This window comes from Calonectris borealis, chromosome 5 (assembly GCF_964195595.1).
Source record: "Calonectris borealis chromosome 5, bCalBor7.hap1.2, whole genome shotgun sequence".
Taxonomy (NCBI): Eukaryota; Metazoa; Chordata; class Aves; order Procellariiformes; family Procellariidae; genus Calonectris; species Calonectris borealis.
In genome coordinates this window covers 8,808,948-8,836,662 of record NC_134316.1, presented here as the reverse complement: position 1 = coordinate 8,836,662, position 27,715 = coordinate 8,808,948, and the positions used below count along the sequence as shown (strand labels likewise).

Here is a 27,715-nt window from a genome sequence, read left to right as displayed (position 1 = left end):
ACACTCCTGCAACTCACAGACAAGGGCAGACAAGAGCTTGTGCTCCTTTATCAAAATATCTGGTATCAGAATAGAGTATCGGAACAGAATATCTGGGAGGAAAAAGTGTCCTCCAGCACCAGTGTCCTTGCCCACAGAGATGAGCGATAAACTATGCGCAAAGTGAGAACAACGTAAGGGAATGCCTTTTTATTTCAGAAGGTCTTAGGAGAAGAGGGGAGGAAAGGGCTCCTCATTGTATACAGGAGTACCCAGAAAAAAGCCACCAGGGAATACCACAGTAGAGGGACTGAAGCCTTAGCTGCTTCCCTGTAAGAATTCATGACCTTCATCCCAGCTTTCTTCTCAGCATACACATCCCCACATTGCTGACAAGTGCAGAAGGCACACCTACAAACTCATCTCTGAATATCCAAAGGGTTAAAAAGCACCTCATGTTCCAACTTCCCAATCCAACTGATATAGACCGAAGTGTTATATATCTGCTATACTAAGGCACTTTGAAAGAAATGCTTACATTGGCACTTGCCTTACGTGCAGTACCAAAGTGTCCGAGAACTGCAGCTGCAGACAGAGAACTGTCGTCCTGTCTGAGCCCAGAGCACCGCTCGGTAGCTCTGCATAGGCAGAGCAAAATACAGCTCTGTAGGGATTCATGCCCTGAAGTTGGGCTCCCTGGCATCTATGGAGGTACAAGCATGGCTTGAATCCTTCCTGTGGCTGGGGCAATCAGCCTCTGCTATTGGTGCTTTAGCATCTCAACAGAGCCAAGAGTCTGCTGCAGGCTCTCTCTCTGCAGGGACGTTCATCTTGTCCCTCTTTCCTAGCAGCTTATCTCTTCTGATGAAACGTAATATTCAAAAACCTTGTTCTCTAGTTAAATTAATCCTGGCTATGGAGCTCCAAAATTACAACATATTCCTTGTTGAAAAGGCAGACTAAAACACAGCACAAACACAGTCTATCTTCCTAAGGAAGCAAAGCTTTCCTGCTCAACACATTTTATAATCTAAATGTAAGAGAGACAGAACAAGTGAGACAGATGGGACAGCATGAGGAAAAGGAGATTACAGCACAGTGAGCAGTAGCTGTATTGCAGCGCAGGCAGTGTTTTGTGTGGCATGGAAGCAAAAGGTTTTTATAAAGGAAGATGTTCAGGCACCTTTGAGACTGAGGAACCCTCCTGAGAGCAAGGGGAAGGATATGACAGTGCCTGTAGGCTGTTTCCATCCTTGTTATAGCCAAACACCTTGCAGAAGGCCTGGGCTTACAGCTTCCCATTTACCTTGTACTTCTGAAGAAGGCTTCTGACTTGGGCAGCACTACATTGTGAATTTATCGGCTCCTCATGTCCCTGCTGTTGTTCCACATGGTCCAGCCAGGTCATTAGTTCAGCAATAGCTTCCCGCGATGAAAGTTTTTCCATCTGAAGCTGGAGGTAAAGCATATAATGAACCCTCTACACTCTGCTTGTTAAAAATATCAAGGAAGACGACATCTGTATTTTTAGAAAGGCTCAGGCACTATAATTGCAATTATCAGGGTATGAACTTGAAAGTGAGCCCTGTGCTCCAGAGGGGCATATGACTTAAATTAAGAAAAGGTTGAGAATTCAGAAATTTGAAATAAAATTCTTTCTAATTGTAACAGACTTTCATATAAAACTGTAAAGATGATAGATATGTGCAAAACAGCCCAGGAAGAACACTGCAATAATTAAACTGGAGTACAATATTGGGGATATTCTGAAAGCAAGACAGACAGCTAATTAGGAAAGAGGTGCTTTGCAGGCCTTATGCAGCAGCCGTCTGAATCCCAGCAACAACATTTTCAAGTAATTATTTAGCTTGAACTGAGAGATGGCAGCAGAGTTTCTCCTCACCTGGTGAAGCTTTTCTTGGATGGCTGGGAGCTGAATAATCAGTTCTCCCCATTTTTGCTCAAACTTTGCCAAAGATGACCTAAGTGCTGCAGTATCAGCTTGCTTCACGTGAAAGAGCTGGTTGGCAGTGCTCACCACAGATGACTTCAGGGAAGATTTTTCATCAACTTCCTTAGAGAATGTCTGAGGGGCACAGGAGAAATTTAAGAGAGGGTAAATATTTATGTATCTATTTAAATAAAGAAGACAAACCAGGTTTTCAGTCACAGGATGAACTGCCTCAACAAACAGATTTTAGCAAGTTTGTAAAGTTCAGAAAACCTAAACTCAACATGTTCTGGCAGCAGGTAAGGCCTTTTTCTGCCCAGCTTGATACAATGCTGAATGCCACCTTTTGTTCCACAGGGATTTGGAATATCCTGATCCCCACTTCACACAGAGGTCCAGGGAGCAACCCCAGTCCTTGAGTCTCCGGCCAGCTCACACCTACCAGTCCAACCGTCACGACATTTTGCTTTCCCACTGTGCAAGACTCCCTCTGTCAGGCCTTATATTGGGGCTGAACCTCCTGGCTACTCATACAAGGGGAACACAGCACTGGGGGGGGGCATGCAAAGACATGAAGTGCAATTCAGCATGTTTCTCTTCCCTGACTTTGGCTCACCATCTTCACAGCCCTGCTGTCTTCACCCCTGCTCCCTGAGCCCACACTCCAGATTCAGTTGGTAAGTGGCCCAGCAGCTTGGCTGAACTGCTGTATCTGGTATTTGGCATCAGGACCAAGACAGAAACCATGCTATTACACTATGGATGTACACCCCCCTGGCTGGGCTGTGATGTGTTGCAGTTGAGAGCTCATTACGAGAGGATTCCATTCTGATTTATGCATTCTGGCTGGCCTCGCAATCTGAAGGAAGATCTTTGGTGGTCTCCCATCCTCATGGCTCCCCACAGAGATAATGTGTTGATTTTGGGGCACAAAGCCATTCAGTGCTATATTCTGTAGGCAGCTTCCGGGTCATGACAAATACAAAAACCACTCAAAGGAGTCATTTTCACCGGAAGTCATGATGTCTTATCTAAACCTGTCAGGAGAACTGACTTACAAACAAGCTGTTGATGTTATCCCTGATGGTGGGAAGATCTTGTGACACGTTGAGAGACTGCTCCTTCCAAAAATTTATTCTCTGCTGAGCAGAATCCAGCCATTTCATTAATTCCTCCGAGTCTCTGTTGTAGCTACAAGAAGAAAACAAAACACACAAACATACATCTCCTCGCTGAGTCTAGGATACACTTCTCACCCTCCAAGTTGTCTTCCTTTCTGTGAAGAGGCATGTGCTATTCTGGCACCTATCCTGCTATGTAACCCTGCAGAAGCATGGCTACACAGCATGGATCAATATGCCACACAGCAGTTCTGCTGGAAGTACACACGAGACTGTTCCTATCAGCTCTTTTCAGCTGGTCTGCTCTCCCTGAAAACATACTTTTTCTGTATCCGCCCAGCAGTTGCCAGGACAAGCTCACATGGGTGAAAAGAGCTTTGCTGGAGGACAAAACCACCAGAGGAGACTGTGGACACTGCAAGATACAGTGCAGAATACACAACAGGGGTAAATACCAACAAACACTGGCATGCTCTGACCGCACTATGGGTCCAGCCAGCCTGAGCTCAGAGCACACAGACCAGGTGCAGGGAAAGCTGAGCTTGGTACATCAGCGGGTGGACTGGGCTGTAGAACCCCAAACCGTCCCCACCTGACTGCCAGGACTGCATTGACAGTTGGCTTGGGCCATGTGAAAGCATCGAGCATGCTTGGGTCCTTCCCCTTTGTAGAGCTTCAAAACACAAGTTGAGGCAGCATTTCAGCCAGCTCTTGAATGTTTGTAAGGTGGATAGTGTATGTGCACAGACAGGTGCATTATGCCTTTGCATGGAATCAAGGCTAGCCTGCATTCGTAGCAGGCCAAAATGCTTAGGGCAGCATGATCAGAGCTTCTGTTAACACTTCCAACGTACAAACTGCAGCACGATACAGCTAACTCTCAACTAGATGCACTGACTTTGCAATGGCAGCAATCAAAATATTTGTCCTACAAAAATAAGCAGGAAGAGAAGCACTTGTCTACACAGTGAGAGAGGATCAGCTGTGTAATAAAGGGCCACTTTTCTGATCACCACTCCTATTTTTTTTCCTCTCATTTTTAAGTTAAATGAGTTATGTTATTTATTAATTCACTATCATATTTCAGAAAACACATCTATAGAAGGCCAGAAACTAATTTCTAGTTGATATCTCAATTGCTTTCTGAGTTATACCCACCTGACCAAGAGCTTGAGTAATGTCTGAAGTCGGTGTAGTTCATGGCCAACTTTTTTGGTTAAAGACAACCACTGCTCTTCCAGCTTCCCAATCTGGCTTCTTATTTCTGGACAGCTCACAGCAGTTAGCAATTTCTTCCCTTCTTTCACCATCTGGTACAGCCTGGCATGCTTTTCATCAACACTGCTTTTGATTTGCTGTCAGAATATGGGAAGTTTGCAAAACAATAATATTTTAAAAACTGAAAACACAGCTAGCAAAACACAATTTATTCTAACTTTCTAATCTCACATTTCCTCTATCATGTATCTTATTTTCCAAATGGAAGAAATCTGTACTTTGTTACATGCAAAACACGGGGACGTAGGTTTTTTTTGTTTCTCCTGGATAGATCAAGACAGACCTCAATATAATTTCATACATTATCAGAATGACTGTGTTATGATGGACTTTTTCGACACATGTAAACCTCAAGCAATGGACAAACACTCTCTACCTCTACATTGTCCAAACATATGACTGTCCCCAGCAGAAAGTTAGTGCCCTCCTGTTCTTAGAGGGCCTTCTGGCTCTATCCTATTTAAAAAAATGTTACCAGTGTTTTGAAGGAAGCTGTTGGGATAATTATTGAATAATGGTGGCAGGGAAGAATGAAGAGTGAACAGTGAAGACATTAAGTAAAAGACATAGGAGTGGTCTGGTTTGCTTAGACAGGTGAATAAAAACAAAGCATCATTTTACCATTGCTACACTTCATTGGTAGGTCAAAATGAGAAAAGGGAAAAAAAGAAAAAAACCCCAGGAAGTAGATCAGTCCTAGGGAGAAGGCAGAAAATAGCAATTGTGTGATGTGCAAGTATTTCACTTCTCTCCAGGCGTAGAGGTTTGTACAATATTGTTAATAGGGATATTTCTCTCACAGGAATTAAGCCCCAGAGAATTTTATTCTGCTCGTCCTTGAAACCATGAAGCTCCAGTGCTGGGACTCCCTCCAAAAGCATCTTCTAAAGTCTTACTACTTTGTTTCTGACGTCTTTAAAGACTTAAGAGTGAAAAGCTAGTTAAGAACTTAAAAAAACAAAGCGAACCAGGCAATTTCACAATCAATGGTTATGCAAATATTGCATGTCTCCTGTCTCAGGGTGACAGGCATCAAAAGCACCAGAGGGCCACTGTGGTTGTAAATATCTACTGTTGATTTATTTCAAAAGCTTTACTGTAGCTCAGAATTTTCTGGGAACATCCAATGATCTCTTTCATGCAGTCAACTAGATTAAATCACAGTGGTCCTTTTTGCCTTAATAGTCTATGAATCTAAATATCAAACTGGACTCAATACAGACCCAAAGACTCATTAATTCAAAAATTTCTAATACAGTGGGTCCTCTGAAGACTGAAAAAGGTCAAACCTGTGAGGAATGCAGAGCACTCTCTGAAGATACATCACTTAGTTTATTGAACACTATTTCTTCTTAATTTTATGAAACAACCATAAAGGCTGCTTTCATATCCTTATATTCAAATGTGTTTAAAACATAGATAAAATGTTTCCAGCTGGACTTGAGGTTCTAAATAAAGGCGTAGCTCTGCCATCAGAGATGCAGCTGGGAACAAACCAGGAGCCTATTTGCCATTCTATACAAAAGGAATTTTAGTCTCTTTGTTATGATAGAAATTAGGACATCTTATTTTGAATTCTTAGAATTTTAAAAAGAGCTGGTAAACCCGTAGACCTTCTATTGCAACCAGGAGTTCACATATTTGAAGGCACTGGGTTGATTCTCCTCTTCCACAGGTTTTACATCATGGCATGAAAATACTTCCTGAATTACAAAGAAGTGGCTCTGTGTTCACACCAAGGCTCCCTGCTGTCCTTGGGATCCATGTAGCCTGCACACTATCTTCTCCCAAATACTTGCATTTGAAGACCAAGTTCTAAAGAAGCTATAGTCACTACTCCCACTTAAATGAACTTATAGCCCCTGGCTGAAATTAGCAGCCCGATCTCCCGCTACTTTTAAAAGTAAGTTTTCAGCTTGCATCCACACACAAGGACACAAAGCTCTACAGATCCATGAAGAAAAGCAGTCAGAGAGACAGACACATAAATACCTGTAGAAGTGCAATCCTTTCCATTAATCTTTCTTCTGTTTCTTCAACCAAATTCACAGAAGGCAATGTAGAGGCAAGTGCCTCTAACTCCTTATTGAAAACTAGGCATTCATCATCAAATTCCACCCATTCCTAAAAAATACATTCCGTCATTAACACAGCACACATCTATCTGCATTTTTGCTACACCAGACGGAGGCCTTAATGCTTACTCTAGCATCAACAGCTCTTACTTTAATGAAACAGAACACGAAAATAGGTGAATAATATGGAAATATTAAAGTGAGACATGATTTCACCACAGATCAATTAATTCCTTCGTTCTCTAATATCTTCAAGGTTTCTTATTTTAAAGTGGTATACTTAATTTTTTATTCTCTAGGGGTGTTTTAAGATCAATATTTAGGTTTTATTTTAAAGTGGTGCTGGTATTTTTGTGCCTTAAATGGCTCTCCTGTCAGCCCAGGCACTCAAAAATTACTGCAAGAAGTCATAAAGTCCCACCCATGTCAGAGTAATGGGTTGAAATGTCCACTTCAGAGGTTTTCAAGGAGTTTCAAGTCAGTTTACTGACACACACAGAACAAGTAATAGACTGTTGCTGTCCAATGGAGACAGCAAAGGACAACTACTAGCCAAAGAATCACTGGTATGGAAAGGGTTCCCCGAGACGCAACTCTTCTCCTTCTTCCCTCCAGCTTTTACTCTGAGTTTCTTTTGACTGATTACCTTTAACAGGCTCTCTAAGTGTATACCATACTGGCAGGCCTTCTGCTCCAGCAACTTGACTTCATTCACCAGCTCTCTCCAGAATTCCTCTCTCTTTTGTAGGATGGAGGGAGTCACTTTCTTGGAAAATGCTTGCATGAAAGCCATGTGGGTCATGAGGTTGTGGAAAAAGTCCTGGAAAAAACAAGTTAAAGCTTGCTCTTTAAGAGAGATCACACACCCACAGCAAGAGTATGAAGGAGACAGAGAAGACTCACTAAGGAGAGTAGCCAGTTTCAGGGTCTCTCATAGCTGGAGTCAGGAGCCTTCTTCCCAAATTCTGCATCACCCCAAGATGGGCAGTTACTGATCATTTTACAGTTAGTCAAGAACTAGTGATACAATAGAATAGAATAGAATAGAGTATTTTCAGTTGGAAGGGACCTACAATCACCTAGTCCAACTGCCTGACCACTTCAGGGTTGACCAAAAGTTAAAGCATGTTATTAAGGGCATTGTCCAAATGCCTCTTAAACACTGACAGGCTTGGGGCATCGACCACCTCTCTAGGAAGCCTGTTTCAGTGTTTGACCACCTTCTTGGTAAAGAAATGCTTCCTAATGTCCAGTCTAAACCTCCCCTGGCGCAGATGAGTTGCATACACTATTTTCATTTATACATTTCTGAAGAAAAAGATCTACATTTATACCTTCAGTTCATATGAAATACAAAGATGTTGTAGGAAGATGATGGAAGGAAGAGTTTAACTATAAATAAATTCAGAGTTTAGCGTGAGGTGGTTATCACCAGACAGCCATTATCCAGTTTGTTTCACCTAGATGGGAGGTGACTCCAAGCACCAAGGGTATTAGCAGTTCTAGGGCCTAAGTAGTAGGTAGGGCACAATAATCCTTAGGGATAACTAGGTAACAGTTTGATTTAGTTATGGCTCAGTTGAGCTCTTGGGAAACGTCTGAATCTCAACAGAACACCTTCCCCCACAAAAAAGCTTTGAAGTTTAAGATCATACTCTTCAATCAGGATCTTCTTCACTAAGAACTAATAACTAGTACAAGAATTTCACTTAAGGACCATACCCCAGGCATAGGCTGTGTGAACATCCTGGTAAGTCTTGATAACCAGGGCAGGGAAAACAGCAGTTTTCTTTTGCTTTTGTAAATCAATGTATGTATATTTGGACTGCAGATACATTATTTGTTTTCCTTTGTAAATAAAGTCCTAACAGGTTGCTTCACTAAGGGCAATTTGCGAGTGACAAACACAATTCCTATGACTCTGGAGTGGTGGTTTGCAGTGCTTGGCATCCTGAAGCAATTCTTAAGGGAGTTTGAGCTATGTGGAGCAATTGAATCAAGGTGTTGACATGACAGAGACATCTTCGAGTGACTAGCGTTAGCCAGGGCTTATTGCCGAGTGGCAGGACAGTGAGGATGCAGGTGCATTCTCAGCCATCTCCCATGAAGCGTGTAGCAGCTGGGTACAGGGGACCCTGGGCCGCCAAGGGGAGGATCGGAACTATCCTCCCTTTGGAAAAGGAGCTATTATGAGTAAGTTTCTTCTATCAGATCATGATGGCACAGAATGCTGAAAGCAAAGGCTTAACTCCCAACTGCTAGACAGCAATTTCAGGAACCTCACTACTGATTTATTAACAGTAATTAGAAGGACATGTGTCTTCCTCACACATCAATATGTTGTGACGTAAGCCAAAGTAGTATTAGACTGACAAAACGGAAATCCTGATCTTAATTTATCACCAAAACAACCTCTTTTTCCTATTTTAGTGGGTTCTATTTTGGTCTACTGAAAAACTTTGCTTTGTTTTCTGCACATATTCCATTCCCTCCCCTATGCTATGAGCTGGTTATTCTTCTCCATAAGACTGGAGAGAAACCAGTCACAGAAAATAGTGCTCCTGCTATGCTGATCTGAGCAGTGCTGTGATAAGCATCTTATACCTTGTGATTTTCCAGGTGAGACTGTAGAGCGGCTCTGCTTTTTGTTAGCTGCTTTGGATCTTGTGCAATCTTCTCTTGTCCAATAGCTACCAGCTCTGCAAATCCATTAAGTAAGTCCTCAAACTGGCTTTCACTGATGGAAGGAGGGTTCAGTTCCACATACTTTGCTTTCAGAATCCCCCACATGTCGTCCAAAACATCCTACAATGTAAACACAGTTTAGTGATTCATGAGGGACAGAAATAAATCCTACAAACCCCCCCCACATTCCCAGAATGCAAAATAACCATCAGCCTTTTGATGCTAAAAATACCTTGCTTGGAAGAATCAAAACTTGCTGAGTAAGTGGAAATTGTACTGTGCTCTTACCTCTAATTTATAAGCTTCCTGGATTAAGGTGATAGGTAACTGAAATCTTTCCCCATGGCCTCTCAATTTTGCTACTTGGTTTTCAAAGTTTTGCAGCTCCAAAGCACAGGCATCAGTTTTCTGAATTAAGGACAAAATAAGCTATTAGGAAAAGTTCTGTTCCATTAAACTTTCTATTATCACTAGTAGTGCAGCAGATCCAGGGGCTGTACTAGTACTGCATAAGTTCACAATGAGACCCTGAGATCCAACGAGCTTATAGGCTAACTAGACAAGACTGTTCATGACACAGCTTACTGGGTTCACACGGCACAGCCAGGAAGGGAATTCAGGTCTTGTGTCTCAGTCCAAAGTTCAACGTGCATTTCAGTTTACTAATTCAAGAACAGCCATTAAAAGGAATCATGGACTCAGAAAATACCATTTTTTCTTATGAAGTAGAAAGACTCAGTCAGGGATGGATTGAGACAGGTTCTCTCTGAAGGAAGGGAAGCTATGTACTTCTGGCATTACTCTTCTACGAGTGGTCACTTGACAGAATATATCTAAGGCAGCAGTCCCTGCTAGGGGATTCAGCAGTTCTGAACATAGCTTTCAGCCTGGCAGAAAATTATCCCTGTAAACAAGGTTATGAGCCTGTAACAAAAAAGTTTGCTTAACCAACAAGTAGAGAGATGACTGATGACCATTCTGGGGAGGATATGCAGTCTGCTCATTTTTAATTCTCTGCTAATCCCTATGAAGGTCAAAGAAAACAGCTTAAGTGGTCAAATGCCGTGTGATAAAGTGCTCATAAATGCTGAATGAGTAGATACAAACTGGAGTCCTATTCCCACAAAAAAAAAAGCTAGTTTTGCTTATAAAAAGGCATAACGTGTGATGTGCTGTACTTCGCATAGCTCTTTTTCTTCCCTGCTGTAGTGTGGGGTGTATTTGCTCTGAGAGGTTGTAGAGAGACTGGTTCCTCCACTCCAACTACTAAAAGGACTGGAATTAGGTCTGACTAAGGAATGGGGTGTAGTGGAGGAAAAAAAAAAAACACAAGTGCTGGCGAACTCTCTCCTTCCCCCATTCTTAAAACCTAAGTGAAACTCAACTTTAGAAAATATGAAACTTAGTAGATTGCAGAAAACTGGAAATAATAGCTGAGGCTGAGAGTTTTTCCTCTCTTTTCCTTTGAACAAAATTACCTGAAGCTGTTCAGAAACATTATGTCCACGTATTGCATTCAAGCATTGTTGCAGAGTAGCTTTTTTCTCAGTTAACTGATCATAAAGCAGCCTGGTTTCATTCTGAAAAAGAAACAAACATCAGAAGTATATCACATATGAGGAATATAGTAATGACCAGACAAAATTACATAGCAAACAAAATGGTTACCTCTTATGGAAAAAGCACTTTTTTCCTCTTTAAAAAAACAAAATAAAGCATGTGCATTATGGGCTTAAAGCAGTAATTTAGGGAGGGAAATTCTGTAGTCTGTGTAGTGTAAGAAAGCAGATTACTCTGTCACAATGATCCTCTATGACCGTAAAAATCTGTGAAACCTATAGAGAAACAAACTCTTCTCTTCTGAAAATGAGAAAATGAGCCCATTACTGGTGACTGACAGAGCTCCATGGATTCTGCATAAGTGAACATTGCAAGACTAGTCCTGCTACTGTTGGGAGACAACATCCCAGTGTTCTTCAAAGGAACTGTTTTATTATTCAGCAGTAAAGAGCTAGGCTGACTTGCAGATGATGAGCACACTGGAGTTTTGCTGGACACTGGAAACTGTATTTCAAAGACCAGGCTTTTCTTTCCTTACTTCAGCCTAAATACCTGATCTGAGTATTTTCTAGCAATACCTAGTAGATTTAGCCCATCATCAGAATCTATAGAAAAGTTTCTCATTATCTGCTTTTCTGAAAAAGAACAAAAAAAGGCAAATTTGCAAAACTATGGCTTCTGCTACTGTGGCACAAAATCTAAAGGAACAGTAAATACAAAGGGTGAAATCAACCTCCAATACATAGCTAAAAGTAGCCCAGTGCCAGACACGGCACCAAGAGGGAAGAAGCCTGCCTATCCTGAGTCCACACAGCAGCAGAAAGGATATACGAAACCCTCCTTGGCCTAATCCCTACACACAGAAGCTTGCTTTAGCCTGTAGCTCAGCGTGCATGGGATCCCAAGTTACTTCCATCCTTTCTGCATGCAAATTTTCTACTGTAATCAACGCCTCTACGGTGGTCAGTATTGCAAACAGCACTGTAAACAGCAAAATTAATTTGCTTCTTGAGAGGCCAAGACAAGTTTGTTTAGTACCAAAAAGAAAGAAAGCCCATTATAGATTGCTCATCTGTAACCCAAATGCATTAACACTGACAAGTCTAACAGATGCTGTGAAACAAGATGTGCATTTGGCAGTGGAGTACCTGATAATTGCTATTATGATCCAGCCCAGCTTTCATTGAGTGGCTCCTTGAAGCAGTGGCAGCTTGAGTTTGTTCCAGCCGCGCCTGCAAGTTGTTAAAGCACTCGCAGAACACATCTGTGCTCCCACCAGCGCAGCTAATAGACTTTAGAAGATCATCCTTTTTATCACTCAGATCAGTGTGAAGTTTTTGCAGCTCAACAGAAAGAGTCTAAAGGGTTGAAAGAAAGATAACATGAGTGAAAATGGTCTCTGTCCAAGGACTGCCTGTAAAAGGCAGCAGGACTCAAGTTGATAATTGTTGTTAAAAGCAATAGGCCCAAATCTGTGCAACACCAAATAGTTTGGTGGTGTTATTCAGGAATAACACCAGCAAAACAGAGAGGAAATATCAGGCCATATATATTGTGTTGTAATAGAAATCCACTGGGGTTTCTCCTTCCCTGGATGCTTTAGGACAGTTACCTCATAAAGAGCCTGCTGCACGGCTGCCTCTTCAGTGGAGAGGACTGAGGTGTTTAACATCTCCTCCATGTTATTCAAACATCGGCTGATTGCCAGAAGCAGCTCAAACAATTTTCTGTCCAAATTGGAAGAGACTTCCTCTGCCACATTATCCTGGGTAAAGGCAAGTCAGAAATTTTCAGTACTTTCACCCAAGGCACGAATAAAATTTATTCACTCGTATAAGGTTAGAGGTTCAGTCAGCTAATAATAAAATGGAATTAATGAAATACTGAGGGACAGATGTGGATGAGACAGTTATATGCATGTAATATACAGAGCTGTCAAGGCCAAAGCTGAGACAATGACCCTTTTTGTACTGGGAGCGGCTGTGGTCTTACAGGTCTCTAATCTCAGGAAAGGGCACAACACAATTTGTCTTGTAAGCTCCAATACTGCAGATTTACTGAAATCATTCACAGGCTCCTTCCTTTATACAGTTTGAGGAGTTTTACTGACCACTAGCAAATCTTTGCATTCAGGTAGCAGAAGTATCACAGCTGAAACTTGAAATGTTTCCTCTCGAAATCCTAAGCTGATTTCTGCATTATAGTCCATACCTGATGCAAAAGCTACACTACAGTGAATGCCATCTGCAATAATATGATTATCGGTTATGTTTCCCAGTGCCAAACAGTGTCTTGTGTCTAGAATCCCTGGTATTTTTTGCAATGCTAGGACAGGCCATTTTTACCTGTGCATGCACCACATTTGCTTCTTGGCTTAGGTCTCCCAGCTGGACAGTGTAAGTTTTCAGTTCTTCCACAGTTGGGGTTCCTGCACTAGCGATTGTGCCTCGGGGCAGCATGTTCATCTTTGTTGTAATCTAACATTTGGAAAAAGAACATTGCAATTAGGAGAACAGCTCAAATGAAGACAGGACTATGGGCAACTAGATAACACTCCTCTCAAAAAGCACGGAAATGAAAGTTTCAAGGCATTAATATAAAACACCTGGATAGCAGGGTTCCTTTTTTACCAGCAAAAATTAGTTGGGTAGGCTATGCCCTGATGGGAGATTGACTGAAAATGGAGTCTCTGATTCCCAGCTTCAAGGGCTACAAGTTGTAGTTTGTGTTAAGGCAGCCCTACTGCCCACTGTAGTGTAAGTCTTGCCTGAAAAAGAGCTGACATTCATCCTTTTACATGACTGATATTCTTCCATATAATGCGGTAATTTTAGAGAACAGGGAACTAGTCATTCTAATTTAATGTGAACAAAACTGTTAATAACAGAAATTATAGTTTTGTCCAAGCAGTAAAATTCTGCAGTCTGTTCAGAATAGCGTGCTCTTGTTGCAGTCCAAACTCTGCTTTTGATATGTGAGAAAGAGAGAACACAATGGTGAACAGCAGAACAAAATTTAAGCCAGAGATTTGTTTTGACCAAAACGTTCTCACTTGCAAGAACTGAGACTTAACCCACATCCACGAAAATCATCTGGGAGCTTGCTGGCTAACTCTCTTAGTTCTCTTGAAAGAATTAAGCAGATAACATCTGGTCTGAATGTTAATTACAACTACGTGCTCCCACACTATGCTTGGTAGTCACTACTTCAGAGACATTATTTACCTCAAAGTAAAATTAAAAGACAGTCATGAAAACAGTATGCAGTAACAATTTCCTCTGGAGAATGCTTGCAGAGATTTCAGTTATCTGATGAAGAGACATGATACGATGATGCAGGAAGATACACTAATTGCTATCTTTACCACAACCAACTGCCTGCAGAAAGAGTGTTTTACTGAACTTGAACGGACCTGAGGTTCCACAAGCTGGCAGAGAGGAGATTTCATCTTTGATGACAGCTCTTGTTGTAAATATTGCCATTTATTACCCGTTTGGTCTTTTGGAGCTGAGGTGGGATCAGCATGCTTGCTCTTTGGATCAGATTCTCCATTGCTGTATTGAGAAAACATTGTTAGAATGGCAAATACTGAAACAGAATAAGCAAAATTAGATTTGTAAGACTTCCTGTATAAGGTTAGTTTTTATTGCTCCTGCCTCAAAACCAGAGTGAAACCAAGTGCATGGATGATCTTTAATCCAAGCTTTGATACATTTCTTTGGGCTTTTCCCTTTCTGTGAAACACCGTAGGGGCCTGCTGGCAGCCTCCATCTCTGAAATGACAATATGGGGAGCATAGTCACGTAGCATGTCTTGGTTCCGTTCTGGAAGGTGCATGATCCCAATGCCCCCTTTTCGAAGATGCTGCCTTTAAACCTGGCTGGGTATCTGTGCGCATTTGTACAGCAAAGGCTGTGAACAGAGATACCAACTTGCCTCCAGATGGGCCTTTAGTTTATGGCAGGTATCAGTCCTGCCTGATATCAAGACTGACTCTAAACACTGGAGTCAGCCCAATATCAAAGAGGGTGTCACATAAATGAGACTCCCATTTCTGTAGACTGTTGATAGCAGAAATCTCCAGCTTCTGCAATTTTTCTTCTAAAGGCACACATCCTTGCACAGAATCAATGGTGCCACTGCAAAGTTTCAGCAGGTTTAGGTAGTTTTACATCACTGAATCCAGTAACTGATTTTGTTATTTTGTACCTTGATTCTAATTTCTGAGTCACATTGTCCTCAAACTGTGGCTGCATTTTTTCCACGCACGACTCAATGAAGTCAATGACGCTTTTCTGCTCAGCTGCTTTTACTTTCAGGTCCTGTGCATAGAGAATAGCACGACAGTAAAATCAATTGTGTGCACCGTATTAATCTGAAATGATGATTGTGCTTTTCCAATCACATTTTACATGAATTCTTTTAGCAAAGAAAATAGGAATACATCTATCAGAATAAAATGCAGTTTATGTGTAAACATGAGTTTACCAAACAGTTTCCTGAAAACATGTATTTTTATGGAATGTATTTCTGCCTGAGCTAAAGTTTTAAAAGCAAAAACCATCAGTCAGAAACAAATTATGCACATACGAAAATTTAAAGGCCGTCGACTGCCATCCTTATACAGAGGAACAGACAAGGGAAAATGGGGATTTGCTCAAATATGAGGTTGAGTTCCATTAGTTAAAAAGAGAGTGTTGAGTGAAAAGTGAGCAATTTTAGCAGCTCAGGCTGGATCATTTTCTCCAACTCTTTTCTAATAGCTTGAAAAGGGCAAAAGTTAATTTTCAGTTAGCAAAACAGAAGTAGTTTACAGAGCACAGAACATCACAGATTTTTTTTTGTTGTGTTAACAACAACCTTGAAGTCATTGTGAGTTAGCCCATGGGAAAACGTTCACAAAGCTTTAGCTTCAATTTCATCTTCAAACGCAATGTCAATATATAGATTCAGATTTCATAATACATCAATGCTTCAAAGACAGGAGATTGGAGGGATGGGTGATACCATCTGAATCATTATGATACAAGGCAAGTGTCAGGGTACCATCCAGCTTTGTAGTATTACTAAACCTTTTGGACATGGAATTTTAGGGGTGAGGCCCTTCTCCATCCTGACAAACTCCCCTAATCCTGGAAGAGAGGGGTGGCTGAAACCTAGCCTTGACAGACTTGATCCCACAGTGAAAATTGCAGCAGGTAATAAATGCAGCTGTCCCCCCACACGCACAGGGGATGTGGAGCAGCCTGGCTCCTGGACGGTAGGAGAATTACCTGTGGGTGCTGGAAACCGTTGTGCCAAATGGGCAGCTGTTCAGCAAGGGCAAGCTGGGGCGTGCTGGAGCCATTTGAGTGTAGAATCTCAAGGGGCTCTGGGTCGATCCTCTCCCTGTTGTGAATCTGTAAAGAGAGACCTGTTGTGGGAAGGCTTCCAGACTTGACAAGAGGGCAGAAACTGCAGGTGCAATTTGGGGAAATGGCAATAGCGGAGCTGTCTCAGACTTATCATACATAGAATCAGCAGTGCATGAAACACAGTTGCTACTCTTGCAAAGATTTCTGTCCAGTTCCATTTACTGGAAGTTTGATCCATTCTAACCTGCTGCTAAAGTCCTCACTTTTCTCTCCCTGACAGTTACAAGGCTTGTTTTGCTTTTCCTGTTAGCAGATTAATTGATACTAACCCTCCATTCTTATTGTTTGACCAAATTATAGGGATGTGCAATTTATGCTTATAAACTTGCTCATGCACCTGGATTTTCTATCTGTCTGTGCTCACAGAGATATTTCAACAGGAGCATTTACCAGCACTAATTCTCTCCTGGGCCATGCAAGCTCCCTTTTAGACTGTGCTCCTCCAGCACCAGAGAGACTGTGGCTGTTTTTACACAAACACATCAGGTGGGCTTCTCTGGCCCCTTGCACAACAGAGTGGGAATTAGCTCTGAAGCTGGAAGTTACTGTCTCACCCATTGGGAAACTCAGCAAAGAGCGTGCAGTTGTGGCACAGGAGAGCTGGCAGTCACTGCCCTTGCCATTTACACATTCTTCAAAGAGAAAGTTACTGCTTAAAGGTCCCTCTGCTGTGATACTGTCACAGACAAACATCATGGCATTTTAAAGGCATCTAAAAAAACAAATCAAACCAAAAAAACTTTTTATCCTTTTCCTGTACTCCTCGCAAAATCTTGACCTCTGTCACTGAGCCCTTAAAGCAGAGAAGATGTTGTTCAGAGTGGATTAAAAAGCCACTACTTGCTGCAAACTACAAATAATTATACAACACTGTAAAGTAGAATAATAGCAAGTCTGACATTTCTGATTGACTTTTCTCCCTTCCTTGCTTCACATAGTGAGCTCTAACTGTTCTACTGCAACTACAGCACATTAAGGCACCATGACTCTCTCACACTCACTCTGCATAGCGTTCATATGCTTTACCTGCTCTTCATTGTATTTGTCTTGAAGCATCATCTGGACATTTTCCAAATTGCACTTCACTTCCTTCAGCTTCAAGGAAAGAGCCTCTGTCTCTTGTGGGTATTCTGCACTATCTCCACAGTCTTCCAGTAAAGAACTGACCTTTTGTTCAATCTCTGATAACATCACCTAGAAGGCACAGCAGGTAATTATTCATTCTTAGAAGTACGATACTCCTTTCCTGATAACATTCTGAAGTCAATGCTCACACTTCCCCTGTCTGAAAAGACTAGAAACATACAGGCAAAAAGAGAAATAGCTGCAAACCCCCTAGATTTTCTCCAATATAGTCTCTTTTTATTCTGAACAATTAAATAAATTTTATACAGAGTTAGTCTTAAAACTGTTTCAAACAACAGCCTCTGCAGGAAGTTATATTAACTCAGATATGGAGTAATAAAAGAGGAGAGCAGAAATGATAAGACTTCATTTGGATGCAACCCAGAAGACAACACACCCCAATGGGGTAGAAGGAGGCACTGCACAGATTGATCACATCACCCTTTGGGAGGAATGATGCTGAATTACCAAAACATAGTAACATTACCATGTGTCAGCCGGGCCATTGTAAACTGTTGGGATCTGGTTTTTGATTTAAGCTGCTGTGAATCAAAGTGCATCTCTGCATTACTTTAAACTCACGTTTTTAAGGTGAGTGTGGAGACAGGTACCATGGCTCAACTGCAAAGTAATCAACTGCAACAAATTAACTGCTTTACATCATATGGCCATATCTAGAGACTGCTTCTGCTTCGTGCTATGTGTATTTTTCTGTGTAGATCTTGACTAGGTTAGAAAAACTCACCACCAAGTTCACGTCTTAACATTGAGCCAAACTGTTAAGAGTCGACAGGAATTCAGCAGTGCTTATAGCTGCCTGAAGCCTGCCTGTTTTTACTGGTTGGAACCACCTTGTCGAAGCCTATGCTAACACCAACCCTGAATGGGATCCAGACACAGCCAGCTACTTAGGTGCATTTAGGATCCTAATTACCACAGAGTTCAGCACCTGAGCACTTGGCTGAATCACAGCCTAAACCCAGAGGCACTTCTTGGCAAGGACTCACTTCCTATTAAAAAAACCCCACCTAGCAATAACAACAAAACAGCTGTAAATGTCTCCTAGTAATTTAAAATGGGGACATTTTGGTATTGGCTCCTTTATGGTGAGTGAAGTTCATTGCTTTAGACTGAGTGCTTGAAGCAAACTGATACACCAGACTGGCACCGCAGGGAACTTCGAAAGTGGCATGCCTGCACATTTTCTTTTAATCTGCATGCCAGAGAAAAAAGCTGCATGCCAGGACTCCCACCCACCCCAGCCCCTCATGCCCGTCCTGTTTTCTTCCACGCATTTTCACCAACGGGTACCACCCACTCCTTTCCTTCCGCTGCCATCAGGGGCAAGAGGCTGCCCTAGAAGTATGGCAGTAGGCCCAAATATCGCCACTGCTCACAGAGGGCAAGGGAAAAGGCCCTATCTTTCTACCTATGCTGGCAGCTTTTTGCAAAAAGTGCAAAAGAAGAATTTACCAGAATGGAAGCTATATTATACCAGTCTTTAAATCACTGGCAAAAATAGAAAGTGAAAATGTCAAAAGAAAAAAAAAATTCCTTTTCTTCTAGCTGATTTATCATGATTGAGACCAATGAAAAATTGCTATTTAATAGAGGATTCAAACTATACCGAGCCATGTTTCTGAAAATAATCCAAAGAAAAACAAAGCTTTAAAAATACTCCAGAGTTCTACCTAAATCCCCCGGATGCATAAAGATCCCAACTCTAAAAATAGGTATTCTAACTAAGCCCTTGGAAAGCTGCACCTGAAACTGAAGCCAAGCGGTTACCTGTTTTCTGCACAGTGTAACGAAGCCGATTCAGCGGGGAGAGGAGAAGCAGTAAGCACAGCTTTTCTGCAGACACACACCCCAGGGAAGGGTGACTTGTTTGGATGGCAGCAGCAAACTGACCACTCCACCTTACCTGGCAATCAGCAAGCTGCAGTTCCACCATCTGCTGCATTTCAGGGGTCTGGGGGTCTGATCTCAGGGACACTTTGGTTTTGTCTAGCCATTGTTCCAGCTCGGCAACCTGGGCCTGGCACATCTGGAGGATCGTTTCTGGCTCAGGCCTATTGCCATCCACGGCTTCCTCCGAGTCTCCCGTTTTCCCTCGAGAGCCCCAGGTGGCGTTGGGGACACCGGTGTCGGTCTGAAGCAAAGCACATGAAAGAAATGCGGTTATTTATCTGTTTTTTTCTTTCTTTCCCCTCCCCTTACCAGTGGGAAATGTTTAACTTTCACACTCACAGAGCTCCGAAACCACTCAGCCACTGTGTTCCCAGATTTAAAAAAAAAAAAAAAAAAAAAGGGAAAGAGAAAAAGAAAGGGAAACTCAGCAGCCAGGCGATCCAGGATCTGGTGTAACAGGTTTCCAGGCAGCGATTTGCATTTGCACAGGTATACCTGAGCGCACAGGAAGAGGGATGACTCACCATTAACCAGTCCTCCCCTGAGGAGAGATGTTTTTCTGTGGGAGTTGGATGTAAAAGCAATGCAGTTTAAATCTGCAAAGCAAACTGTTGGGCAACGCTTATAAGCTACTTGCATGTTCGGTTCCAACAGTCAAATATGCTTTATTTGGGCTCTAGGTCACACAGAAAAAAACGGTGTATTTTTAAGTATGTCTTGTGTAATTTTTTCTTCTTATTTGCCCTCCTTTAAGAAGCAATATTGCACACTTCAGTAATAAGGAGAAGTCTAAAGATATCAGCAGTTGCGTGGAAGGCTGTACAGGTATGTATATACCTTGACACATGCAAATACCGGTACTTAGTAAGTAAATCAAGCACACCACCACAAGAACAAAGCTACCTGTACACTCCCACAGCTCTAGAGCGTACATTCAGGCAACCGAGGTGGTCAGTGGTAGTGCACAAGCTCCATGTTAAAATGAGATTTGGCAGAAAATCAGAGAGCAATAATGCATTGTTTCAGCTATCAATGTCTTACTTTAATCATTACTGTTCTTGTTTGCCTCCAAGATAGTATGGGACAGTGCCATTAAACATAGAAAGCAGATCTGAGTATACAGATCGCAGAACAGTCTAACTATGTCTATTGAGGTACATGTGACTGAAGAAATAAAAATGTACTGGTTTACTTCAACCTCCACCTGAAATTTCCAGCTCTAGTACTAAGCCTGTTTGGTTTAGTTCATTCATTTAAATAACAAAACATTACACATGCATAATACTGTGTATGACACCCTGTCATCACACACGCATGTGTACATAAGCATTTAGTTTACACTTATGGCATGCTCTGCCCCTCCCCAGCTAGACATTGTTACTGCAGTAAACTTTATCCCCTTCCTCTACAGAAATAGCAACTCAGATATATAGTCAAATTAGTTGAACAAAACAAACCGGTAACGTCTGCGCAGGTGTTCATCATGTGTTCATGTGCCAAGACCAAGACCACTGAGGCACCACAGAGTGGACAGTTACCATGGCTCCACTGACAACCAGTAGAATCATAGAATGGTTTGGGTTGGAAGGGATCTTTAGAAGTCACCTAGTCTAACCCCCCTGCCATGGGCAGGGACATCTTCAACTAGATCAGGTTGCTCAGAGCCCCGTCCAGCCTGACCTGGAATGTTTCCAGGGATGGGGCATCTACCATTTCTCTGGGCAACCTGTTCCAGTGTTTCACCACACTCATAGTATAAAATTTCTTCCCTATATCTAGTCTAAATCTACCCTTTTTTAGTTTAAAACCATTACCCTTTGTCCTACCACAACAGGCCCTACTAAAAAATCTGTCACCAGCTTTCTTATAAGCACCCTTTAAGCATAGAAAGGCTGCATGATCCATGATCTTCCCAGGCACAGAGGTGAGGCTGACAAGTTGGTAGTTCCCAGGGTCCTCCTTTCTACCCTTTTTAAAAATGGGTGCAATGTTTCCCTATTTCCAGTCACTGGAGACTTCATCTGACTGCCATGACTTTTCAAATATCATGGAGAGTGCCTCAGCAACTACATCAGCCAATTCCCTCAGGACTCTGGATGCATCTTGTCAGGTCCCATAGACTTACATATGTTCAGGTTCCTCAGGTGGTCACGAACCTGATCTTCTCTTACAGTGGGAGGGACTTTGCTCCCCCAGTTCTTGTCTTGCGGTCCATCCACACGAGAGGTGTGGGAAGAGAGGTTACCAGTGAAGACTGAGACAAAAAAGTTGTTGAGTACCTCAGCCTTCTTCTCATCCATTGTTACCAGGTTGACAGTTGTGTTCATCAGGGAGGCTATACTTTCTTTGACCTTCCTTTTCTGGCTTACATACCTATAGAAGCCCTTCTTACTATCCTTTGCATCCCTTGCCAAGTTTGGCTCCAGCCATGCCTTGGCCTTCCTGACCCCATCCCTACACAATCGGGCAGCGTCCCTATACTCTTCCCAGGATACCTGTCCCTGCTTCCACTGCCTGTGCATTTCCTTCTTGTCCTTTAGTTTGACCAGCAGGTCTCGACTCAGCCATGCCGGTCTCTTGCCTTCCTTTCCTGATTTCTTATACCTGGGGATTGAGAGCTCTTGCGCTCTATGGAAAGCGTCCTTAAAGATCTGCCAGTTCTGTTCTGCTGCCTTGTCCCTGAGGGCAGTTTCCCAGGGGGTCCTATTGACTAATTTCTTGAACAGCTGGAAGTTTGCTTTTCTAAAATTCAGGGTCCTGACTTCACTCTTCGCCTGAGCCATATTCCTCAGGACTGCAAGTTCCACCACTGCAGGACCACTGCAGCCCAGGCTGCCTCCAATCTTGGCATCACCAATTAGCTCACTTGCGTTGGTGACCATCAGGTCCAGTATCGCATCCCCTCTGGTAGGGCTGTCTATTATCTGGCTTAAGAAGTTATCCTCAATGCATTCCAGGAGTCTCCTGGATTGCCTACAGCTCGCCGTGCTACTTTTCCAGCAGATGTTGGCGTGGTTGAAGTCCCCCAGCAGGATGAGAGCCTGCGAGTGTGATGCCTCCTGTAGCTGGAGTAAGAAAGCTTCGTAGGCTCCCCTTGATCGAGCGGCCTGTAGTAGATACCAACTACAAGGTTCACTTTGTTGCCTCGGTCTCTAATTCTTACTCATAAGCTTTCAACCTGCTCATGGCTATTCTTCAGAGACAGCTCTTCACAATCTACCCATTTCTTGATGTTGAGCGCAACCCCTTTACCCCTCCTTCCTCGCCTGTCCCTTCTGAACAGCCTGTAGCCATTGATAGCTGCACTCCAGTCCCATCAAGTTTCAGTAATGGCAACTAGGTCGTAGCTTTCTAGCAGCACGGTGGCTTCCAATTCCTCCTGTTTGTTGCCCATGCTGCGTGCATTGGTGTAGAGGCACTCCAGCTGGGCTCTTGGCTGTGTCACCTTCTTAGAGTAACACCCCTTAATTCCTTTGAGGTATTTCACCAGTGTTTCACTGTTGGCTCCTATTACCTCAGGAGCCCCTGGCTCATCTACGTGGACCACCTCTCAGAGTAACAGCTGAGGGCCCTCACTAGCATCCCGTCCCTCTAACCTTGATGTGTCGTCCCACAGCTTGTCACGGGCAAGCCTGATATTATCCCCCTCCCCCTTCAAGTCTAGTTTAAAAGTTGTCAATGAGCCCCCCTAGCTCGTGAGCAAAGACCTTCTTCACCCTTTGAGAAAGGTGAATCCCATCTGACGCCAGCAGGCCTGGTGATGTGTAGTCCATCCCTTTATCGAAAAACCCAAAATTGTGGTGGTGACACTAGCCACGGAGCCATGTATTTATAGACTGGGTCCATCTGTTTCTTCCAATGTCGCTGCCCGCAACTGGAAGGATAGAGGAAAAAATCACCTGTGCTCCAGATTCCCTTACCAACCGTCCCAAGGCTCTGAAGTCTCTTTTGATTGCCCTTGGACTATGTGTTGCGGCTTCATCGCCACCCACATGGAAAAGCAATAATGGGTAATAGTCCAAGGGCTGTACCAGGCTAGGAAGTTTCCTAGTGATGTCCTTAACCTGGGCCCCAGGGAGGCAGCAGATTTCTGTAAGAGGAGGGTCTGTCTGGCATATTGGACCCTCTGTTCCCCTCAAAACAACTGTAACCTGTCTTCTTCCTCATCCAGTAATTCAAATGTTTTTCTGAATCCTAAATTGTGTTTTAGGCTGCTATAACTGAATTTGGAAGCAGGTATGTTTGCATGGGAGGGACAACATGCCAGAGGGAGGAAATAGTATCATTTAGCAATCACTAAGATAATAGGAATTATTTAATTTTAGCATGCAGTTAAGCTCCAAATGGAGAACATAAATATAATCGACTTTATAAATCTCTACACATATGCACATCTCTAGGGAAAACAAATAGATTTACCATTTATAAAAATAAATGTCTTCCTGTCTCCGAATAGTAATTGATCTTGTAAATAATTAAAAAAAAAAATCACTCATTACAGGGAGTTGTGTAGCATATGGAAATGTCACAGTGTAGCAAAACACTGAAGTGGAAAAGATGTTGCAAGCAAAAAAGCTGTCTGGTATGGTTTGAGAAAGGAGGCCTTCTCTAAAAAACCTGTCCACTTGAGCAGAGAAGGACCCTGGCTCACAGCCTGACAGCACTCTCTCCACAGACCACAGAGCTGCCGTGCCCTGCCCAAGAAACCGCTCCACTGAACTTCTGTATCGCTGGGTCTAACAGGCTGCGGGTGCCCCTGAAGGCAAGGTGCTGACAAAACACAGTGGTGGCACACAGAGGTGCCAGGAGGGCATATGTTGTCTTGTAAGGCTCCTGGAAACCCAAAACATTCAGCTGGAGGATGAGTACAGGTGTCTAACTTCCCATTATCCTCAGTGGAGATTTACTCAGTGCAGCCAGGGGTTCAGCTCAGCCTGACACAGAGAAGTAGTGTGAGCTCAGCTGAACTGCTCGCTGTGCTTGGGTACTGCAGTGACGACATCTCCTGCAGCTGCAAAGGGAGCTTAGATATGTCCTGCACATGCAGAGACCAACAGCATCACAGCGTAGCAGAGAGAAAAAACACAGAGGGATCACACACGAGGCTATTTCTTTAATACCAATACATAATATATTGTGCTGCTGGTGGGGTTTTAATAGTTTGCTATGTTTTTTTAACTATAAATTAAAGGTTAAGCATGATGGAAGGAGTCAGGGGGAATGCGAGACAAAGTGACCTGGGGGCCTGCTCCTGCCCCAGGCAATGACAGATCCTGTCTTCTTCCACGCTCTAAACCCAGGAAGAGCTGAGGCTGCTTTGCTACCAGTCTGCTGCTCCTGGCCTTCCTGGAGCATTCATGTCTGTCTCCATATGCTCTTTTGTATATAGCCTATAAGCCGCTGCCCACTCCTCCCTTAGCAGCACAAAGCAGCAGCATTTAGGAGTGCCAATCTCCTTAATTTCTCCTTTAACTGCCACTTAAAAATCCTATAGCTGATGTATATTTACATCACTTGAACCCCTCCGTTCATGTCTCTATGAATGCCAGTATCTTACTTCCTGAAAATACTCCATTTTGTGTCCTAGTAAACTGGATTTTCAATGAGCAAATCAAAATGTATTTTTATTATCATCCAAAGCAGTAATATGAAGAGGCCCACAAAGGGTTGAAAGTATCCTACCATATCATAAATACTGCAACAAACTCCAGTAGCATAACCATAACGAAACAGGGCCTCTGCCCACTAGGTAGGTTATACAACGAGCTCAGAAGGTCACCTTGTTCAGCCTACTTCAGGCCTTCAAACTCACCATAGCCTGACTGCCATCACCTGTGCCAGGGCCTTCAGTGCTCTGCAAAATTTGCATAGATGTTTCCTCACCATGTTTACTGTGTGATTGCATTATCTCATCAGCATCCTGTAGAGAGAGAGGCAACAGTGGAAGTATTTGTACCATTATTGCCTTCTTGTGCTAGAGAAGCCTCAAAGGGTAGCAGCCTCTCAACCTATAGTGGTCCTGGTCCAAGAGTATTCACAAAGAGAAGTTCTCTCATGCCTGTAACATTGATATACAGAAACTAACAACTGCAGTTATCACAACATTATCGATGAAGAACAGAGCAGAATGCCACCGAAATTGTACCCAATTGGGTGTTTTAGATGCTGATCTTCTCTGTACAAAGAGAACTTCTTCCACAAATCATCCCCCAACAAAATGCACATTTTACAGCCTTTCCAGGAATTAGTGAAACAAATTACTGCTACCAAATGTGCATTTCTATCTTTGGGGTTTTTGTCAGGCTAGAAGAAATTAATCTAGATTCGTAGAATCATTTAGGTTGGAAAAGACCCTTAAGATCATTGGGTCCAACCAATATGCGCAACAGGAAAAGAGATTTTAAACGACAAGATTTAGTGTGATATGGAAGATGGAGGATCTGAACACGGCCATCAGGACCTGCATTTCTACAGTTCTCTTGCTTTGCAGACTTCAGCAATACCTAAGACTTGTGCAGATCCTTTCCACAAAGATGAGTTCCCATCCCCGTGGAGATAAACTTGAGGGCATTACCTGAACAATGCCATCCGACAAGGTACCAGAAGACCAGGAAGTTGCACTGTCTTCCTTGTGCCTTTCATCATCTCTTTCTGAAGGCCAAAAGCTTGCATCTTTCTCGGTGGCCGTACTTCCCTTTGAAAGCAGTTACAGCTCAGCATTAGCTTGTGAACAAGAAGCTCAGATATTCCTTCAGGCAATGTAAATTACTGCAAACCTGTAGTAACACTTTGCTGTATTTCTGCCTTGTTTATCTATTTTTATTGTGTCTCCCGAATCCCACCTCTTCCCTTGCTCTAATAGCTCTGCTGCAAGATCAATGGCAGCTGGATGACACTGATAGTTTTCTCCAGAGACCTCAGAGTGTCCTCATTCTTTTCACACTATTTAAAAAAAAAACAACAAACAACAAGAAACAATCTTTCTCCTGTTCTGTCCCCTAAAAAGGCCTGCAGGTAAAGAAAACTGCACCAACGAAGGTGCAGAATCAGAAACCTTGAAACCGAAGTGCTTGGATCAGAGTAGTAAGACACTACCTCTATCCAAGCTGTTTGGATTTCTTCGTACTGTCTAGCCATGGAGTTTCATCCTTGCCTAGCCTAAAGCAATTCCTCCAATACTCTATCAACTCTTTGCCACATTTCCTTTTGATTGTTGTTGCAAGGATGTAGCAAAAAAGCTAATTAATATCCATAGCAAGGACTTCAGAGAAACAGACATACTTTAAAACTTGGTTGAGGCCACAGTCCCTCCCAGGAGATGCAGATGACAGTAGCTGGTCACTACCAGTCTAGGCAGTCTGTGAGCTGCTGTGCAACCGGGTAGCTAGGCTACAAGCTCACCAGCACTTCTGCACATTCCTGATTTCATTCGAATACATCTCGTTTAGTCCCTGGGGTGCAGGAAAGTGTGCAGAAACTTTCATGGATTTTTTTTTCTTTTTTCAAAAGGTATTAACTTTCTCATGAAACTTTACTCTCAGCTTTGCTCATCTGCAGTTCACCTGGGCATTCAGACTCCCCAGATTCAGAGCAACCTGTTGAGCAGTGTGTCCCAGTTTCTCCCATTCTCCCAGAAATCTCTATCTTAACTTTATTCCCAATAGTCTGATCACGTCCTTTTTTTCTTAAGCTCAAACATACAAATCATTTTGGTTGTTTCTTTTAAGTTTTAGTACTTCAGAGGCTGTCTAATTCTGTCTGAAGCCCACCCCCACATACAAACATTGGTATTTAGGCCCATATTTTGCCACTAACACTTCCATAAAGGGGGAATTACTGTATAAGCAATCCCACCAAAAACAGGAGCACACATTACAGAATGAGGTGCTGTGTAACATTGGTATTGTAATATTGGTAGGCTGGCTCGAGTGCAATTTCTTAGTATCCTGGAGTGATAACAAATATTTCATTTTGTTCTGAAGTATTTCGGATGACACATTTTTCATAATTTGTCTTGTACCAAAATCTTGTATCTTACATATATAGCTGTATATATAAGATATATACCGAAGTCACCTTGCTGTGGAAAGAACAGTCTTCTGATTCTTCATCTAAGGCAGGTAGAAGAGACATCATTCCTCTTTTTTTCAACTACAAAAATATACACAAAGAGACAGCCCAATTATTCATGACAAGAACAGTAAAAGCCTCTTCTTTTCTGCCTGCAAACCAAAAGAAAGTTACCACTTTGGGTCCACTTTTGGAGAAGCACTGAACATCTGCCACCCTACATTAAAGTAATTGAAAGCTGCAGGTACTAAGCACCTCTGAAAATTGGGACTTTTCTCTCTGCTGTAATGTTTCAACATCACAGCTATAATCAGGAAAAATTTCATTTTGCTCCATGAAAACAATTTACCAAAAATCCCAGAACAACTGATGATCAACAAAACTACACATGGAGCATTTTGCTGTTGATTGCTTGATGCAAAGTTCATGTTGCATCTGCTCATGCTAAAAGATAACCAGAGGCACACCTCTCTCCCGCCTTCTCCAAGACATGCATCATACTCAGTCCTTCTGGGACCGTTCGGAAGCATACAAAAAGGGAGGAGA

General features: G+C 42.6%; 1 protein-coding gene across 1 annotated transcript in view; it reads right to left on the bottom strand.

Moving 5' to 3' along the window:
• Nucleotides 1-27,715, bottom strand: part of SYNE2 (spectrin repeat containing nuclear envelope protein 2) — a 199,346-nt gene that overhangs the window by 63,650 nt on the left and 107,981 nt on the right. Inside the window, exons 65-84 of the mRNA XM_075150894.1 lie at nucleotides 27,176-27,250; nucleotides 25,674-25,793; nucleotides 24,912-25,019; nucleotides 19,113-19,340; nucleotides 17,090-17,257; nucleotides 15,923-16,048; nucleotides 14,859-14,971; nucleotides 14,062-14,203; nucleotides 12,995-13,126; nucleotides 12,262-12,414; nucleotides 11,798-12,007; nucleotides 10,568-10,669; nucleotides 9,378-9,497; nucleotides 9,009-9,209; nucleotides 7,051-7,224; nucleotides 6,322-6,453; nucleotides 4,210-4,406; nucleotides 2,989-3,121; nucleotides 1,883-2,065; nucleotides 1,286-1,432 (exon numbers count right to left, since the gene is read on the bottom strand). Coding sequence (XP_075006995.1) covers nucleotides 1,286-1,432; nucleotides 1,883-2,065; nucleotides 2,989-3,121; nucleotides 4,210-4,406; nucleotides 6,322-6,453; nucleotides 7,051-7,224; nucleotides 9,009-9,209; nucleotides 9,378-9,497; nucleotides 10,568-10,669; nucleotides 11,798-12,007; nucleotides 12,262-12,414; nucleotides 12,995-13,126; nucleotides 14,062-14,203; nucleotides 14,859-14,971; nucleotides 15,923-16,048; nucleotides 17,090-17,257; nucleotides 19,113-19,340; nucleotides 24,912-25,019; nucleotides 25,674-25,793; nucleotides 27,176-27,250 — 2,964 coding nt within the window. The remainder of the gene's footprint in view (nucleotides 1-1,285; nucleotides 1,433-1,882; nucleotides 2,066-2,988; nucleotides 3,122-4,209; nucleotides 4,407-6,321; nucleotides 6,454-7,050; nucleotides 7,225-9,008; nucleotides 9,210-9,377; nucleotides 9,498-10,567; nucleotides 10,670-11,797; nucleotides 12,008-12,261; nucleotides 12,415-12,994; nucleotides 13,127-14,061; nucleotides 14,204-14,858; nucleotides 14,972-15,922; nucleotides 16,049-17,089; nucleotides 17,258-19,112; nucleotides 19,341-24,911; nucleotides 25,020-25,673; nucleotides 25,794-27,175; nucleotides 27,251-27,715) is intronic.